Source organism: Agelaius tricolor, unplaced genomic scaffold, assembly GCF_023055355.1.
Source record: "Agelaius tricolor isolate 1412-34295 unplaced genomic scaffold, bAgeTri1.0.p SCAF_45, whole genome shotgun sequence".
NCBI lineage: Eukaryota > Metazoa > Chordata > Aves > Passeriformes > Icteridae > Agelaius > Agelaius tricolor.
Window position 1 is genome coordinate 2,739,983 of NW_027269305.1, and position 16,760 is coordinate 2,756,742.

At 36.8% G+C, this 16,760-nt stretch overlaps 1 protein-coding gene across 1 annotated transcript; it reads right to left on the reverse strand.

Annotated features, from left to right (window-relative positions):
* Nucleotides 1-2,947: 2,947 nt before the first annotated feature.
* XG (Xg glycoprotein (Xg blood group)) lies at nt 2,948-12,702 on the reverse strand. The gene is made up of 8 exons (XM_071455201.1): nt 12,528-12,702; nt 12,137-12,193; nt 8,169-8,204; nt 5,551-5,616; nt 4,561-4,608; nt 3,893-3,931; nt 3,168-3,287; nt 2,948-2,964 (listed from the first exon to the last, which is right to left on the reverse strand). Exons 1-8 carry the CDS (start codon nt 12,700-12,702, stop codon nt 2,948-2,950), a joined length of 558 nt encoding a protein of 185 aa, XP_071311302.1.
* Between the last annotated feature and the right edge of the window lie 4,058 nt (nt 12,703-16,760).

Consider the following 16,760-nt stretch of genomic DNA (forward strand, 5'->3'; position numbering starts at 1 on the left):
ACTGCCTAGTGGTACCACTCAACTATTTAAAACTTTATTTCCAGCAATTTGCAAGAGAACTCTGTTGCCACTCCAAGCTGCAGCATTTGTTCTCTTACATCCTGGAAGAATCCTAAAGGTCCACTGGAGAAGAGGGTGTCATTGCTCTGTAGTAACGGCAAAGTGTTTGAAGGAAGGAAGGATGGACATAAACACACAGGAAATTGAATTTTATTTATCCCACAGAAACAAAATTCTCAGGGATCTGCATTCACCATTGACTTACGTAGACAAATCAACAAGATAACATAGTTATCAGTACCATGATTACTGTTGTAGATAATTTTACTGGTAGATCTATTTCAGCTGGGGGACTTGAAGGCTAAGAAAAGTTTCTCCTTGGTAATGAAAGTGATGTCTATATTTAGATGATAATCTGTTTTACTTGTGTGCCAGCAACTATTTTTTATGTATGGAATGAATTTTAAGTATCAGAGCCAGTATCACAAGCTAGAGTTCAATGTTCTAACAGCCAATTAACCAACCTTCCTTCCTTCCTTCCTTCCTTCCTTCCTTCCTTCCTTCCTTCCTTCCTTCCTTCCTTCACACTAGAGCTTCCCTACATAACCCCTTAATTACCTGAAACAATAATACTAGAAATAGTTAATGCAATAATTATAAATTTTTTTTACCGTCATCATCATTCTTGTTGAAAGGGAAATTGACACCTAAAAGTGCATCTGCACACTGGTATATTGATATATTGGTATATGCTGACAAATTAGACCAAAGAGCTTCAGATGGTTAAACACTTGGGTAGTCAGGGTTTATCCATTCAGATTTATGGGTTTTGCTCAAATTCTCCATAATAAATCTGGTTTTGGGCTATTAATATTAACACAAGTAATAAATTATATTGAAAATATTATGAACAATTTAAAATAAGTTGTTATAATATAGCAAAACCAAAAATGTTGCACATAGATCCTTCTCTAGACACTTGGTAAAATTAAAAAAAAAAAAGAGAAAAGAATAGATATTTAAGCTGTTTTCATTTTTTTTCCCTGTAATTTTTCTTTAGTTTGAAGCATTTTCTTTTCTCTAGTGGGACATAGTTGAACTTGTATACAGAACATATCAATCCTCATATGTCCCAGAAAGTAGCAAACAAAACAAACAAAACTTGGGTCATCTTAGATAAAACACAGTAGGAGTTTATTGAAAATTTAGAAGAGAAAGAAGCAAAATATATATTTTCATGGTTGAACAAACAACTGAAGTTGTAACACCAAAACACTTGTCATTTCATTAATCAAAATTTTTATGTCTGTCCGACAAAATATACATCCATCTGTTTTAACTGTTAACATGGAAAATTAATATCTAAAAAGAAATATTAGATGTCCTTGAAAACCATATTAAAAATATTTTCTCATTTATTAGTTAAAAGTGATAGCCAAAAAGGTATTCATTTGTTTGTATATGGTTGAGATGTTTCTATGTTTAAACTGATTTACATTATATTTTTTCCAGGATCAAAAAATAAAAAGTGGTAGTCTAAGCAAGCAACTGATATATATCCATTGAATATATAATTCAGATAAATAGTATTTTATTATATGAAAAATTACTTTTTTAGTATATGTCTTCCTCTCAATGATGTAATAAACACAAAATCATATTCACCTCCATATATGTGGAATTGCAGTAACAAAAAACATGCTTTGGATATAAAGTGAAGATAAAACCACACCAATTTCCTTATGCTTTAAATGTCAGTTAAAATGTCTCTATTGCAGAATTATGTCAGTAAACTGCTAGTTTTGCCAACTTTCATCTGTATTTTATTCACTTGCTATTTTTTTTTTTGATCCAGTTAGCTAAATGAAGGCAGAGAGACAGAAAGGTGTCAATTTTCATTATAGGTTTGTCTACATGAGGATATTGTTAGCACAGCAAGGTCGTTCAGGAATGAAGGAAAGAAGTGGAACTGTCTAACTAGAAAAACTATGTCAACCACACCTCTACATAATATGAAGCTCAAAAGTCATTGTGACTTAGATTTTAGAGATTGAAGCATCCCAAACTCATTCTAAATGAATCAGAAAAATCTTTGTACCCATTTTCCCTTTTCAGAAGTTATAAATAATATTAAAAAAAATCTTTCTAGATTAGTACCTTCAAAGGTTCGTAGAGTCAGGCCTAAGTTTTCAAGAACAGAAATGAAACTCATGTAAAATTCTAGTTCCTGAGAAGAGCTAAACACCAGTTCAGTAATTAATCAATAAAATAAATAAATAAATAAAATTAGCATGTATTCCTCTCTGTTTTATTTTAAACAGTGGTTTGTCAATATACATAGTCTTTTCAGTATATTATAAAATTAAGAATAAATTTTTTAGCTATAGTTCCTTTCACTTTGCAAAAAATTCAGACATAAACACAAAGTAAAGGCATTAAAATTTTTAATCCTTTAGGCAATTACAAATTTTCTTTAAACATAGTAAACATTACATAAATATACTGGAGAAACCCAATAGGTGTGAAAGGATATGGCAAACTCCTTATTCCTATTCTGCCAGAAGGACTGAGTTTTTTAGCTAATTTCGAAAACAGAAAAAAAATAAAATTGGTGACTCAAATCCTCACAAACCCTTACAAATCCTTTGATTTTTAGTTTATATCAAACTCGATTTCTTTGTTGTTTACAATAACTTCTTAGTCAAAATCTGTATCCAGCCTTTATGAATGCAGGTCAGAGAGTGCAATACAATCCCTGGATGTCTTAAGCATATTTTTGATGACATAAAGCTTGAGATGCAAAAGTGACATCAGGTTAGAGAGAGCAGGATTGCAATGTCTCAAGAAAACATTCGTTAGGGGAAGATTTTCTTCTGTCAGAATGGCAGTGTGGAATGTCACCAACCAAAGGAGCCTGTGATCAGACAGCAACTCTTCTTTCAGTGCTTTACACTGCAGCCCCACCTGAAAAATGAAAATTGAACATTCAGTATTTCCACTGTGGGTGTTCTTTGCCAGCTTTTCTGAGGCTGATCTGGGTGGGCCACCCTGGCTGGTTTCCACACAGAGCCACAATTGCCAGGTACCTCTGTGCAGGCAGAGACAATTGTTTGTCAAGGTCCCATCAACTTCAGCACTAAATCAGTGGAAAACTGTTTGGGCCTTACCACGTGGTTTGAAACAAAGCTTCTTATTCTTGTAAGCGGTGTAGGCTGCTATGGATCCAACAATCAGTATCACAAAAGCAGAAATTACAGGAGATGTAACTCCAGCAATTAAACCCGAATCTGTGGAAAAAGAGAAGGGTTTTTTTCAGAGACACTTAAATGGTTTGTCTGAAGTATATTGTCTACTAAAGAGTGCCTTTACCAAATTATGAAAATAGTTTGGTGAAACTATAGAATTAAGCAGGTTAATAAAAAATTGTGTTATATTACAGCTGATGTGAAAATTATGTCTCAAAGCCTAATTTATTATATCTGCTATTGTGTAAAGCTAGCATTGTTTTTGTAGGGGGCTAGAATAGAAGTAAATAAAGGTAGTATAGAAAGTAATCTTACCCCTTAAGGAGTTGCAGCTGGGTTAATTACTAAAGATTAGGAGCAGGCCTGATTTTAACAGGCCACAGCTGTAGCCAATAAGAAGAGTGCTATAAAAGAGTGGATTGGTTGGTTGAGGGGAATTGGAGTCAGTTGGCTGCTGTGAGGACAAGGAAGAGTCAGTGCCTAGAGGAGCTGCCTACAAGAAACATTAAGGAGGTGTGAAACTCTAGCAATATGGAGCCCTTGCAATGTAATGACAATAGAACTTTTGCATTATATATGACAATATGTTTTAGTATTTCATAAAGATCAGAAATCAAATGCAGAATAATGTAAATTATTTACTATACCTGTGTTCCCTCCATGATTAAAATGATGCTCCTGATCTCCTGGAATAGAGGGTGAAGCTTCATCAAAGAAATGTTTGTCATCTAATTTTAAGAACTAAGTCTTTACTCAGCAAAGTATGATGCACAAAGGGCAAAAGGGGTGGCCCAACAAGACTACAAGAGAGGAGCTCCCCTTCCGCTCCCCACTGATGGCTGTGCTGGCCAGAGGAATAACTGCTCATCCTCTTGAAACTTCATTTTTGGGGAAGAATGTTATAATCTAATAGAAGGACCATCTGTAACAGGCTACATCAAGCTTGTTTTACAGGGAGGCCAGTATATCTCTTCTCTACTGCCAGACAATCAGATCATTTACCAGTAGTTTATGCCAAGATCTTAGTCTGGGTCCATCTATTTCAGCATGCCCCTTGCTTTTGGACTTTCCTTGCTGAATTCAAAGGTATAAACCTGCAGGCTTCTGACATCCAAAAAGTGTTTTGGAATATGTTTCAAGTTCTAGCTTCAGGCTCAAACCCATAGTTTATCATGAAGGATAACTAATCTAAATGAAAACAGTGCAGTCTGGTCATATACCTTCAGAGACAAACAGATTACCACAAAAGTAAAACCAGCTAGCTCCAATTTACAGGTGTTAGGAACACGTTGCAAGGGAAATAGGCAAATGTTACCTGGTGGTAAAGGCTTTCCACCAATCAGATCTGAGTCATCAAAACCTCCTGCAAGATAAAGATTCCAGTTGCAAAATTATATACAATGGTAACCCCTTCAGCTCCCTTGTCCACTCCTTTTGTAGCATTCTAGGGAGAGGTGAGGGACCTCTGAAACCCCAGCTGCAACATGGTGGATGGGTCACATGTCTTACACTGAACAGTCACCTACCAAAATTCACCTGAAAGCTGAAGTACTGACACAAAGTTGGTGTCTCTGTATTCTGTGTCTGTTTTGTGCACTTGTGGGATATGTGGGTTTGGGCTCCCAGTAACACAAACTCTTATATAATACGGACATCTTGAGTCCCAGTGACCCCTGAAGCAGAGAGTCAGTGGGTCTTTTCCAGGAAGGACTCCAGAAGGACCTGTCCACAGCTCACCACTACAGCCATACCCAAAGTAAGTACAGGTACAGGGTAAAAGCCAGAATAGATATGCCACATTTACTTTATTTAAGCAAGTGTCTGGAACCAAACTCAAAAGCAATACAGGCTGCCCAGCCCCACCTGCTGAATGCCCCAGGGCCATCTCAGATGCACATCTCAAATTGATTTGAGCACAGGTTTATCCCTGCCCTGTGACTGGATGTCAAATTTGAGCCTTTGCATCGTTCAGTGTATACACACCCAAAATGAAAACATGAACAAGATTAAAAGTTAGTCTCATGCCGCTTAATATGTGGTGTCCCACATTTTAAACAAACAAAAACTTTACAGTATCAACATTAACATTCAGGAAAAAAGCTTTCTCATTCCTGGGTCGGAAACAGTGTTTACAAAAGGAAGACGTGGGAAAAGAATGATAAATGCTATTACTAGAGAAATAAGAGATAAATAAAATGAGAGATAAATAAATAGATAAATGCTATTGCTAGAGAAATACAGTATTTAAAATGTCTGCTCTGAACAGCTGATAGCATTACATTTTCTTATGAGCAAGTAGTCTTACCGGAATTACCATAACTTCCGGGGCGTGGTGGAAGAGGTGGGTATAAAGGTTTTCTTGAGATGTCGCCTATTGATAATTAATATTGTTAGATGATTGAACAGGCAAAACTGGGAACTTTAAATAAAAACATTTTGTACCTATTTCTAATTTGTCCTCCTGTGAATTAATAAAAGGACCTTTTCAGTAGTTAAGAAGATTTAAGGACTATATCAACAAATAGCTAGCTATAAAAACTGACTTGGAAGTGAGTAGGGAATATTTTCTAAACAAGAGAAGAATTCACAAAAAACACTGAGGAAAAATATTTTACATATATCTGGCAAGTGCTAACATTGATTAAAGCTGATGGCTGGGAGGTACAATGTGTCAGTCACTCTGGGTGTCAGTGGTGCAGTTATTCAGAGCCAACAGAGAAGCTGGTGTTCTAGGCTGGGCAGAAGGCAACAGGTTATCTCATTGCCATCAACAGGTTTTAATAAGGCCTGCAGATTAGTTTCATCTAACAGATGCTGAATTTATCTAATGCATAATCAATTTTCTGCTCTTGAACTGTGCAAAATGATCTCAGACTTCAGCTTTGCTGTTGCTTAGAACTTTGTGCTAGCATTTAGCCTTAATTTTCTGCCAAAGGATTATCATTTTGCCAAAGGATTTGCATTGGATAGAGCAGGAGATCTGATCACTAAAAGCAGTTTTCAAACTGCATATACAATGCTGAAGAGCTCACCCAGGTCAAAGCCTGCCAAATTTAATATCTAGGGTTGCTGCTCTGTGTGTATAGAGTCAGTTTTCTCTTGCCACCCTTTACTCAACCAATTCAACTGTTCTTAAAAATGCCAGACTGTGCATTTTTCTCTGCATAAATCAAAATTAGGTGACAGAAATAAATAGCAATTTCCCTCCCATTCTTTAAATCTTTCACCTTCCAAACATGCCAGATGACCTTTTGCTATGTTTTCTTCTTGCCTAGCTGCTAAATACAATGCTTCTGTTTCTGAGCACCGTTTAGGTTCTGACCCAGAAAATTATTTAGGCATATGCTTAACCTCAAATGAGTTTATTCTGCAGCCAATGGATTGAGTCATAAAGCTTTGCTAAATCTAACTTTGCCCAATAAATTATATTCAGCAGAGAAAGGACTTGCTCAGTTCTGGCTCTGTGTAATGAACTAAGACTCACTGTGGCACAAAAGCAGAAAACCACCAATCCCACATTTAATTTTTATCATGATGCTGAACTTAGTCTTCTCTAAGCATAAGAGGACATATTGTGTGGCACAGCTGGTGAAAAAATAATGTCTTCAGCAATACTGATAATGAGATTCATAACTTTAACCTTATTATATCATGTATGAAGGTCAATTAAGAACCTGAACAGAAAATGGAACAAAGAAATAAAAACCAATGGAAATATACAATTTTCCATCCTTGGAATGAAAAGATGTGGTTTCGTTAAGATACTTAAGCTACTAATTAATACTTTAGCCAATATATTTAACCTATCCTCTCATAACAGTACTCAATAACAGTACTCATTAAAAGATTGCAAAAATGGAAGAATTACTACAGGGAAGAATAAATGAAATTATAAACGTGGGAATTATTAACAAAATTAGATCCAGCTTTGTTAAATGTGGACTAATATATCATTCACACATAGGCATGAAGTGCCACAGGGGAAGGTTGAAATGGAAAAAATAACCCAAATATAAAAAGTGTCATTCTCTAAGACTGAAATGTGAGCAAACCAGACCACTGCAGCTGATTTGGAGGTTCTGTGCAGTTTTTCTTTTGTGTGGCTCTGATTAAAGTGGAATTTTAGGCTTTGATTGAATACTAGTTGCATTTTGGGTAACTGCAGTATTCAAGGACTTTTCTAGAGTACTTCACATCCTTGGTATATCTCTAAACACATTAAATAAAATCTGGTGTACAAATTCCCAGCCTAAAGGATTTCATATGTCTGCACAGCTCAGTACAGTACTGTACTCAGAATGCTTCCAAGGTCAGGTCTGGGTGTTATGGGAATATCTGGAAGTTAACAGCATGTTACAACAGCTTGACTGTTTCAAGCTTAAGCTGTATTCACCAGTGCTCCTCTCTGAAACATTCCTTCTTGAATTTCTAATTTGCCATCAGCAGAGCTACAAGAAGCTCAAACCTCCCCATCCAGTGTTACCTCTGATTCCTAATCTTAGACAGGCTCACTTTTGGTCACTGAAGAAACTACAGCCATCACCTTCTTCAGGCTTGTGTCAGAGGACTCCACCCTGAGCCATCCCAAGTGAATGGGTGACATTGCTCTCCCCAGCCACGCCTGGGGTGCTCTGCCATGGTTCAGCAAGCCCCAGCTAACTTCAGTTCATGCAAGGCAGGGCAGCTGGAAGCTCTCAAAGGTTGCTGGTGACCAGGTGCTGTCCCCACTCTGTGTGATGGCCTCAGGCAGAAGGCTGCATGTACATGAGCTGTAATAACTCTCACAACCATAGCACCTCCTGCAGTACTGAAATATCTTTTTACAAATTAGGCAGAGTTCAGGAAAAGACTATGAAAGAGTTCAGGAAAAGACTATGAAAGAAAAAAATCCCGTTGTATTCAAGGAAACAAGGGAGTACTCACCCCCACCAAGTGCATCTCCTAAATGTAGATCATTGTCTAAAAAGGAATAGGAGGAAGATGTAGAAAAGTGAGTTACACACAATTCTTGAGGGAAATGTAATATTATTTTCATTAGAACGTGTACAACTGCATGTTCGACAAGCACCTTTTTCAAGTCAGTGCCACAAATTCGAATAACTTATCACACTTTTTCTTGAAAACTCTTATAGAGTCTAACATTTTTCCCACACACTAATTGACAAATAGCACAGTATTTTCTATTCAAAATACAAAGGTTTTTTTCCTGTTTTAAATGATCAAGATCAATACCTCTTTAATATACCTTCAAGTACGAAAATAAAATTAGTTATGTTATACTAATACTAATTTTTAAAATATACTTAATTATTAACATTTATGTCTGTGGTTAAAATTTGTATATGTATGCTTGGCTTGAATGTAATTTATTGAACTAGGAAAACTGAATATCCATTTCAAGAGCAAATACTAGGGAGCAATAAACCTACTTGGGGAGATACTGAATCAAATATCAATGTAAGGGTCAGGATGACCCCTTGCTTCAGGCAATCATATGCACCTGTCTGAGGTTGGGAGACAGTCTGTTTTTATTTCCTTGAGCTATGAAGGTTTTTAGATAGAATTAAATGTCTGTATGCAAAAGTTACCCAGTAAATCACCAGGCTGTGACCATTGCCCAGCACCGTACAGATGTCCCGCTGTACCTGGGATGGAATCTTTCCATGCAATAAACAATTTGTCCATGAGCCGTAGATGGGTAAGGAGGAACTCTGTTTCTAACATGCAGGTGTGGATATGAGTGAATGGGTGGTATTTTAAGGTGTGTATGGAATGATGGTGAGTTCTGAAAGAACTACATTAGATGGATGTTTTAACTCCAAGAATCCCTTTCTTGATGCTTATATGCATGGAGTGGTACAGTGAATCAGAACAAAAGGGGTAGCAAAACTTATCTAAATTTTTGTAACAGTGTTTGTTGCCACAGACAATTAGATAGATCCTCAATTAAACAATTTTTTTTTTCATTACAGACATGTCAGAATTCCTGAAACACAGGAAAATCACCATGCAGAAATCTATTTTCTTCTGTTCTTTATACCTAGGAGGATTGGGAAGCTGCTTTAGCACAGTATCTAGTCTCATTTGAGAGAATTACTCATTTCTGAGTAACAACTCAGAAATGCTTTGATGTCATCAGGAAATCTGGCAGGAAAATAAACAAATTCCTAATACATGACTTGGTTTGTACTTGTCAGGTGTAGGTCCTCCCTGTGTCTGCCTAGCAGAGTTGCATTTCATAAATACTTTTACCTGTCAAATGTTAACAATGTAAGAAGCAATAAATTGAAAACTGGATTCAATTTATTATTGACATGAAGAATTCAGGTAAAATGCAAGTTCTGCTCTGAAGGGTTAATGTAGAGATTTGTTACAGAAATGCTAAGGTTGATATGAATGAAATAAAAATGGAAATGTGTTTGTCTATTGGGACCAGAAAAAACAGCAAAATGTTAAAAAAACAGACTAAAGGTCACTGTTCCCAGCAGTAAAACTGAGGATTGTTGTTTCTGTCAAAATCAGCAGGCCTATGCTCTGATGACAGCACAGATGACTTGTCATTTGTGAAAAGCAGAAAGGCATTCTAACACCAAAGGTTGCAGCATATCACTACTTTTCTGATCATCCACCCAGAAAATAAGTCTGTGCACACAGCCTGTGAACTCCAAACAAGTGAAAAAAAATATAGTGGGCAGCAACCTGACCAAGGGTTCAGAGGCACTGGAGTGAGGAATATTATGAGGCAAAGGACCTCTATAATACCTGATTACTCCTAAAGGATATAAAAGATCTGTGGATTCTACTTGTCATTTCTGATCAAGAAGAAGCACAGAGACAGGATAAGAGCTCAGTAGCTGGCAAGCTTTGTCTCATGTTGCCCACAATGCTCCCCAGACCACCTGAGCACACACATCTTGGTGCTCCTGAGCAGGTGGGTGTGAGGGTATGGCTGAATTAAACAGAATGCAGGAACAAGGTCAGTGGGTAAATATCAACTTACACATTCTGTAAATAAGCATTACCTTCCATGAACTGTTGTGATGAATTTTGCTACACTAGGGAGGTGCCTACAGGAGAGCTTTAACTCAGGCAGAGGTGCATGGGATGCCCAGAGGACATTGCCTGTAATTGGCCTCAGCTGTGTAGGGGGATAGACTGTAAGAAAATAAAGACAGTGTAGAAAGTAATCTTACCCCTAAAGAGTTGCAGCTGGGCCAATTATCAAAGATTAGGAGCAGGCCTGACTTTAACAGGCCACAGCTGTAACCAGTGTGAAGAAGAGTGCTATAAAAGAGTGGGGTGGCTGGTAGAGTGGGGAACTGGAGTCAGTTGGCTACTGTGTGAAGAAGAAAGAGGCAGTGCTTGGAGGAGAAGCCCATGAGAAAATATCAAGAAAGTATGAAACTTTTGTGATAAGGAGACAACAGTATGGAACCCCTGCAATAAGATGACAACACAGCTGAATAAAAATCTCATTGAGCCTCACTTCTGAAAGGGACATCAAGGAAATCCTGAAGTTAAGATGAAGCCTTAAGCAGCTGCTAGAATGTACTTTTGTACCATCTTCCTGCTCTTTCCAAACCCAATAATTGATTTTTAACTGCAATCTTGGGTTTTCTAATAACTTTTATTGCTTTTTTAAAACTTTCTGCAGTCATCTGTAGCGCTAAAGGACACTCTGAAATAGTCTGGAAAACATGGAGTTCTTCCTGGCCAAAAATTAGTGAAGTGGATTTGGTTAGGGCAGATATTAATCAGATGTTCATATCTCTAACAGATTTAGAAGTCCCTAAAAATAAAAATTCCTTTCACCTGACTGAGGCAGCTTGAGTACAGACATTGGCACCCTAAGCTACCTTTAAACATGACCAAGGATAAAGTATTTTAGGGCACAATTCAAGTAACTTGAAACATTTACATTAGGATATGAACAAATCCACACTTAGGGCAATATTTTAAAATAGACACTTCTAATCTAGGCCAGACACAAAATTTGTTTATCAAATGAAATGGAAAGGAAGAATGCAGCCATTGAAGTATACAATGGCTATCACTTTCACAAAACACTGCCCCTGTTTGTTCAAAGGGGGAGCCAGAGAATTGTGTGGAAAATGTAACTACTTTCATGCACTTAAAATCTTATTTCAAAGTTTGTGCAGAAAAAGACCTGAAGTTGATTTTTTTTTTTATCTAGCATTTTCCAAGCATTTTATTTGACAGACAGAAAATTATTCCAGTGCAGTTTAGGTAAAAAAAAAAAAAAAATCTATGCTGTCATAAATTGTTCCATCACAAATGCAATTTAGTTTCTGTTTGGAATTTGGATTTTTTCAATGTTAACAAGTGTTCATTGGAATTCATTATTTGGCATTCTCAGGACTACAGCTCTCCACTGTTCAGAGCCTTTTCTTCTTTCTGACACAGGTGGTTGTATCAATCAATAGTAGATAATATGAATTAAATACATGGTGAGAAAAAGGAATAGCTCCAACTTTGTTCTGATTCCTTTCCAAATCTGTTATCAAGTGTCATGAATAAATATATAAAAAATAAAGATAATAGAGAAAAAAAGTAGAGGAACAGTTAGCCAATTTTAGCAACAGGTATCCATTGTTATACTCCCCAGGGGGTTCAGAGCCATCTAGAAAAGTGTGAAGAAGGTCTTCAGGAAATTAAATACTATCACTGGCCAGCCATGCTTGATTGCCTCACTGGAAGCAGTAAAGACACATAATTGGTAATTGTCAAAAGAGCTTATTTTACTTTAAGAAGACAGCTGTTAATCACACATTATCTCAGCTAAAGCACAGCAGCAGATATGATAAAGAACCTCATGTGAAAGTTTCCTACATGTACAAAATCAGTTTTATGACCCATTATTTATTACTCACTGTACACAGGTCTTGTCGGTCTTCTGATCACTGTGGGTTTCCTGGTAATGATGTCATCTGTTGAACACAATGACATGCCAATAGACATTAACAGCTTCAACTAACAAAAGCAGGTATGTGCAAATGTAGAGAGCTGCTTTCAATACATCTTTATGTATCACAGCAGAAGCCAAAAATGAAGGAATATGTTTTCAAATCTAGTTTTTTGTTGGTTTGTTTTAAAGAAGATTTTTATTTCATGATAGAAACATTGAAACCTAGCATTCTTCAGTTCTGTGTACCTTTAACAGAAGTAGGAGCCACTTCATATTCAATTCCTCAAGGAAAAATACTTAAGATTTACTATTAGATGTAAATGCCATAGTAAAATAAGGATAGAAAATTTACATACCAGGGTGATCAAGGGCATCAGCTAAATCAAAATCATCTTGACCTAGAAGGAATGTGACAGAAGACACTAAGTCAGCAGGCAGGTTTCCATCACCTCCAGACCTGGAGGGCTCAGTACAGAAGCAGAACACCCGTAAGAGGCAAAAGAAAGACCCATCCAAGCTGTCAGCTGTCATTCCTGCACAGCATAGTCCTGAATGACTGTGAGAGATGGGCTCATTTAATCCAAGGAAGTTATTTGTTCAGGTAGGCCAAAGAGAGGCTGCTCTCTCCTGTTATCATATTCAGCTGCTGTACAAACAGTCCTTTGAAGAACACAGGTTGCCAGCCAGAGGGCACAGGACTATTGCCAGGAGACAGCTGAAAGTAGCATTCAGCATAGTACTTGTGAACCAAAATCATTAGGTGAGAATTTTTAATATCTTCATTAGTACATAACATATATATCTTTATATATGTTATGTATATAAAAATATATATTACATATATAATATATAAATGTATAATATATATGTATGTATATATGCATTATATATATATATAATATACATATAATATAAAATATATATTATATAAATTCATTAATATATAATATATATATTAATAATTTTTGGTATCTTCATTATTATTTTATTGGCAAGCAGCTTTACTGTCAAGCTTTGTGATCACTTGCAATACAAATCAGCTTTGTTTTTTTAATTCTCACTGCAACATGGGCCAAAAGTAAAATATATTAAGATGTGTTTATCCAACTTATTTTCCTCTGTAAATGAAAAAAGCTGAAAAGGGAAAAAAAATTCTTTCCGTTCTCTGTTAGGTGACAACAATATCTTTGAATGTCACAGCAGAGTAATTAGCATCTGTACTTTTGAAGTTGGCAGGCAAAGAAAACTGGGAAATATTTTAAATATATTAACTGTTTTTAACTCTGCAATCTGCCTCTTTCCTTGTAATATACAGGCTTCATGAAACACACGTTTGGTGAACATGTATCCACCGGTTTTCATCCAGGGTGGTGCATCATCCTTGTGTTTGCATTCCAAACATAAGAACAGTTTACACAAACCCACAAAAAGTCATGACATGCTATGACTTCCCTCCCACAGAAATGCATTACTGTGCTCTATTGAGTAAGCCTCAAGCTGCACTTGATCTGCATATGTTTATTATCCCTTCTAAAAGGCTTAATACCTAACTGTTCATTAAGGGGTTTTTCTTGGCAAGTCTTGAACACTTCACAGCAAGAAGGGAAACTCTGTTCAAGTGAAGAAGCTGAGGAAGAGAGAGGCTGCCAGAGGTTTGTCAGCACAGCAGTGCTCAGGGTTCAGCTCAGCTCCTTCATCTTGACAGGTCCTGTACATCTTCATGGCATTCTTCTCATTAATCACTGTTCCTGAATAATAGCTCTTGCCTGTGTCAAAGAGCTTCCAGAAAGATTAATTATCAGTGGTGAAACACTGTGTGATCCTCAAATAACAGTCAGGGCAGGAATATAAAGTGGAAATGTTTTGATTCCCACGAGGATTTTAATGTAAGTCTGTGGACTTAATTATAGATGGGGCCTGATGGAAGAGATAAAACAAGGCTGGAATGCAAAGAAGGAATGGCTTCTAAAGCAAAACTGCCCCAGTAAAATGGACTGGGATTGGGTCTTCAGGTGGATAATATTCACGGAATCATAGAACCACAGAATGGTTTGTGTTGGAAAGAACCTTAAAGACCATCTGCTTCCCACTCTCACTGCCATGGGCAGGGACACCTTCCACCAGCCCAGATTGTTCATTGAGATATTCAACCCTGAACACTTCCAAAGATGGGGTATCCACAACCTCTCTGGACAGCCTGTTCCAGTGCCTCACCAAACTCACAGTAAAAAGTCTTCCTAAAGTCTAATTTAAAACTACTCTCTTTCAATTTAAAGCCTTTATCAAATCCATAATCTAAGACTCTGACAGGTTGGGACTTTTAAATATTAATCCATTAAATATATAAATACATAAAATAAACAAGTTGTTTCATCAGAAGATATTTTCTGTTTGAGCCCTGAGTACCACCAGCCCTTACTGGCCCTGAGCCTCTGCCCATGGGCTATCAGCCCAGCCATGGGACCCTTTGATCTTGATGCAGACACGCTATGCACAGGCAGACATCCTGGCATTGCCTGGACTTATATGGTCGAATTATATTTTTCTGAAGCATTTCTTCAGTGCCAGCAGTACAAGCAACATAAGCTTGACAGTCCTTTGATTTTGACCTCTGGCAAAATCCTCATTTTTGATCAGCATCCTGAGTATTGGAGGAGGTTGTCTGACCCAAACCCCATTGCCTCAGGATACCACAATCAATGGGTAAAACCTTTTCTTGTTGGAGTGAGTTATCAGGAATAATTTTGTAACCATAATCAGAATAAGAGTCAGGAGAAATAATTTTGTAATAACAAAGCTGGCCAAACCAGCTTCTTTTTACAGGTCATGACAAGCAGGAACTAACAATATGGAAAGCAACTACTGAGGTCCTAATGCTGCAAAGAGAATGTGACAAAATCATTTTGTGAAGGAAGACTGTGGAAAACTTTCAGGTAGAATATTTCTTTGAAGTTAGGGAAAAACAAAAAAAGAAGGTGGCATCTAATCCAATTATAGAATTCAAGCACGATCATCCAGATGCTTTCAATTTCATGAGAACTAAAGCAAAACAACAGACTGAAGCATTTACTGATACCTGCCCTTCTTCTGGACAATACCAACACTTCCCTCTCCTATTTTTACATCTGTTCGCCTATGGAAAAAGTGTGAAAAGGCAAAAGGTCCTGCTTTCAGACTTTGAGTGAGAAACAGAAGAAAGCTACAGAAATTCTAAGAAGAGAAAAAAGAAGACTGAAAATCTCCTTCAACAATTATTCAGATTGATTTTTTAAAAAATTATTTCTAATGATTAACCAAGCAATAAAAAGAAAAGGACATCAACACAGAATGGCTGCCTGGGAGTAAGACAGGAGCCCACAGTGAAATCTCTTTGACTATGTAAACATAAACCTTGGCAGATGGGCAGTTTGGATGAGGACATCTGTGCAGCATGGTAAATTATACTGCAATAAACCTAAAGACTGCTTGCCTGATAATCACATCAAAAAATGACCAGAAGGAGTAAGATTTTGTGGAGAATTTTAAATGCTCATTACCATTTGTGAGACTGTACCTAGACATTTTTAAGAACCTAATTTAAGGAGGATAGTTGGTTAAATAGCTGAACAGCTCAGACCATGGTCAGTCTGAAAACAAAACCACATTAGAACTTCAGAAAATATTTAACTCAATAGGAGCTGCAGTCACTTCAGAGAACTCTGAAGATAACTGACAAAAGAAATAAATTAGTGAAGCTCTCCACAGAAAAAACAGACTGAAATAAATTAATTTTCCACAAAATTTATTTTTTTAAATCTGCTTCCATAATAATAGAAAGAGTTAGAAATATACTGATGATAACAAGAATGAAAGAAATTTTAGTGGGGCAGAAAGAGCTTTGTTTCACTGGGTTTTTTTAATTGGTTGAGTTTTGTGTTTGTTGCTGTTGTCTTTGTTGTTTGTTTTAATCTGGATAAAGTTGTGAAGAGATTTAGCCATGCAGGTGGTATTATCTCAGAGTTATCTCTGCTATTGCTGCTTTTTGGCTAGTATGCTATTTCTTGGCATTACTTCTAACCTTTCTTCTGGGAGTATCCCTTTTTTTGACAAAGAAATAAAATTACTGTAATAATGTTTTTTTGTGGGTGGTCCTCAATGACTTATAACAGAGAATTTGAGAAAATGCTTGCAAACTCATGTCCTCAGGCACATCTGCATTTAGTGTTCACAAATTTTGAATATTAGTTTTCTGAAGATGTGACCCAAATATCCAGTCACTAAAATGCAGACAGTAGTATCTTTTGCCCGTGGTTTAGTTTGTTATCTAAATGTTGAGGGGATTCACCACCCTTTCACCACATATCTGTTTGATCACAAGGGTCTGAGGTCCCAGAGCTTTTGAGTTGAGTTTATGAGGAACAAGACTGGATTCTGCAAGTGAGCGTTACCAGTTTGTCATGACAACAGCAGTTAAATTTTCTGACAAAAGGCTACCACATCTCTCTACAATTTTCAATCTCTAACTGAACACAGCTTGTGGCCCTTACTATGATGCAGATTTAAATAAGGCAGAAATGAATATTTCTAAGTGAGGATCAGGTTATGTGACA

What these genes read in the sequence shown, in the direction of transcription:
- XG (XM_071455201.1), bottom strand. Translation starts at nt 12,702, where the DNA reads ATGACAGCTGACAGCTTGGATGGGTCTTTCTTTTGCCTCTTACGGGTG. An exon ending in ACCGACAAGACCTGTGTACA is followed by an intron (nt 8,205 to 12,136) that starts GTGAGTAATAAA and finishes ATTCCTTTTTAG; the next exon opens with ACAATGATCTACATTTAGGA. An exon ending in TAATCATGGAGGGAACACAG is followed by an intron (nt 3,288 to 3,892) that starts GTATAGTAAATA and finishes CTTTTTCCACAG; the next exon opens with ATTCGGGTTTAATTGCTGGA.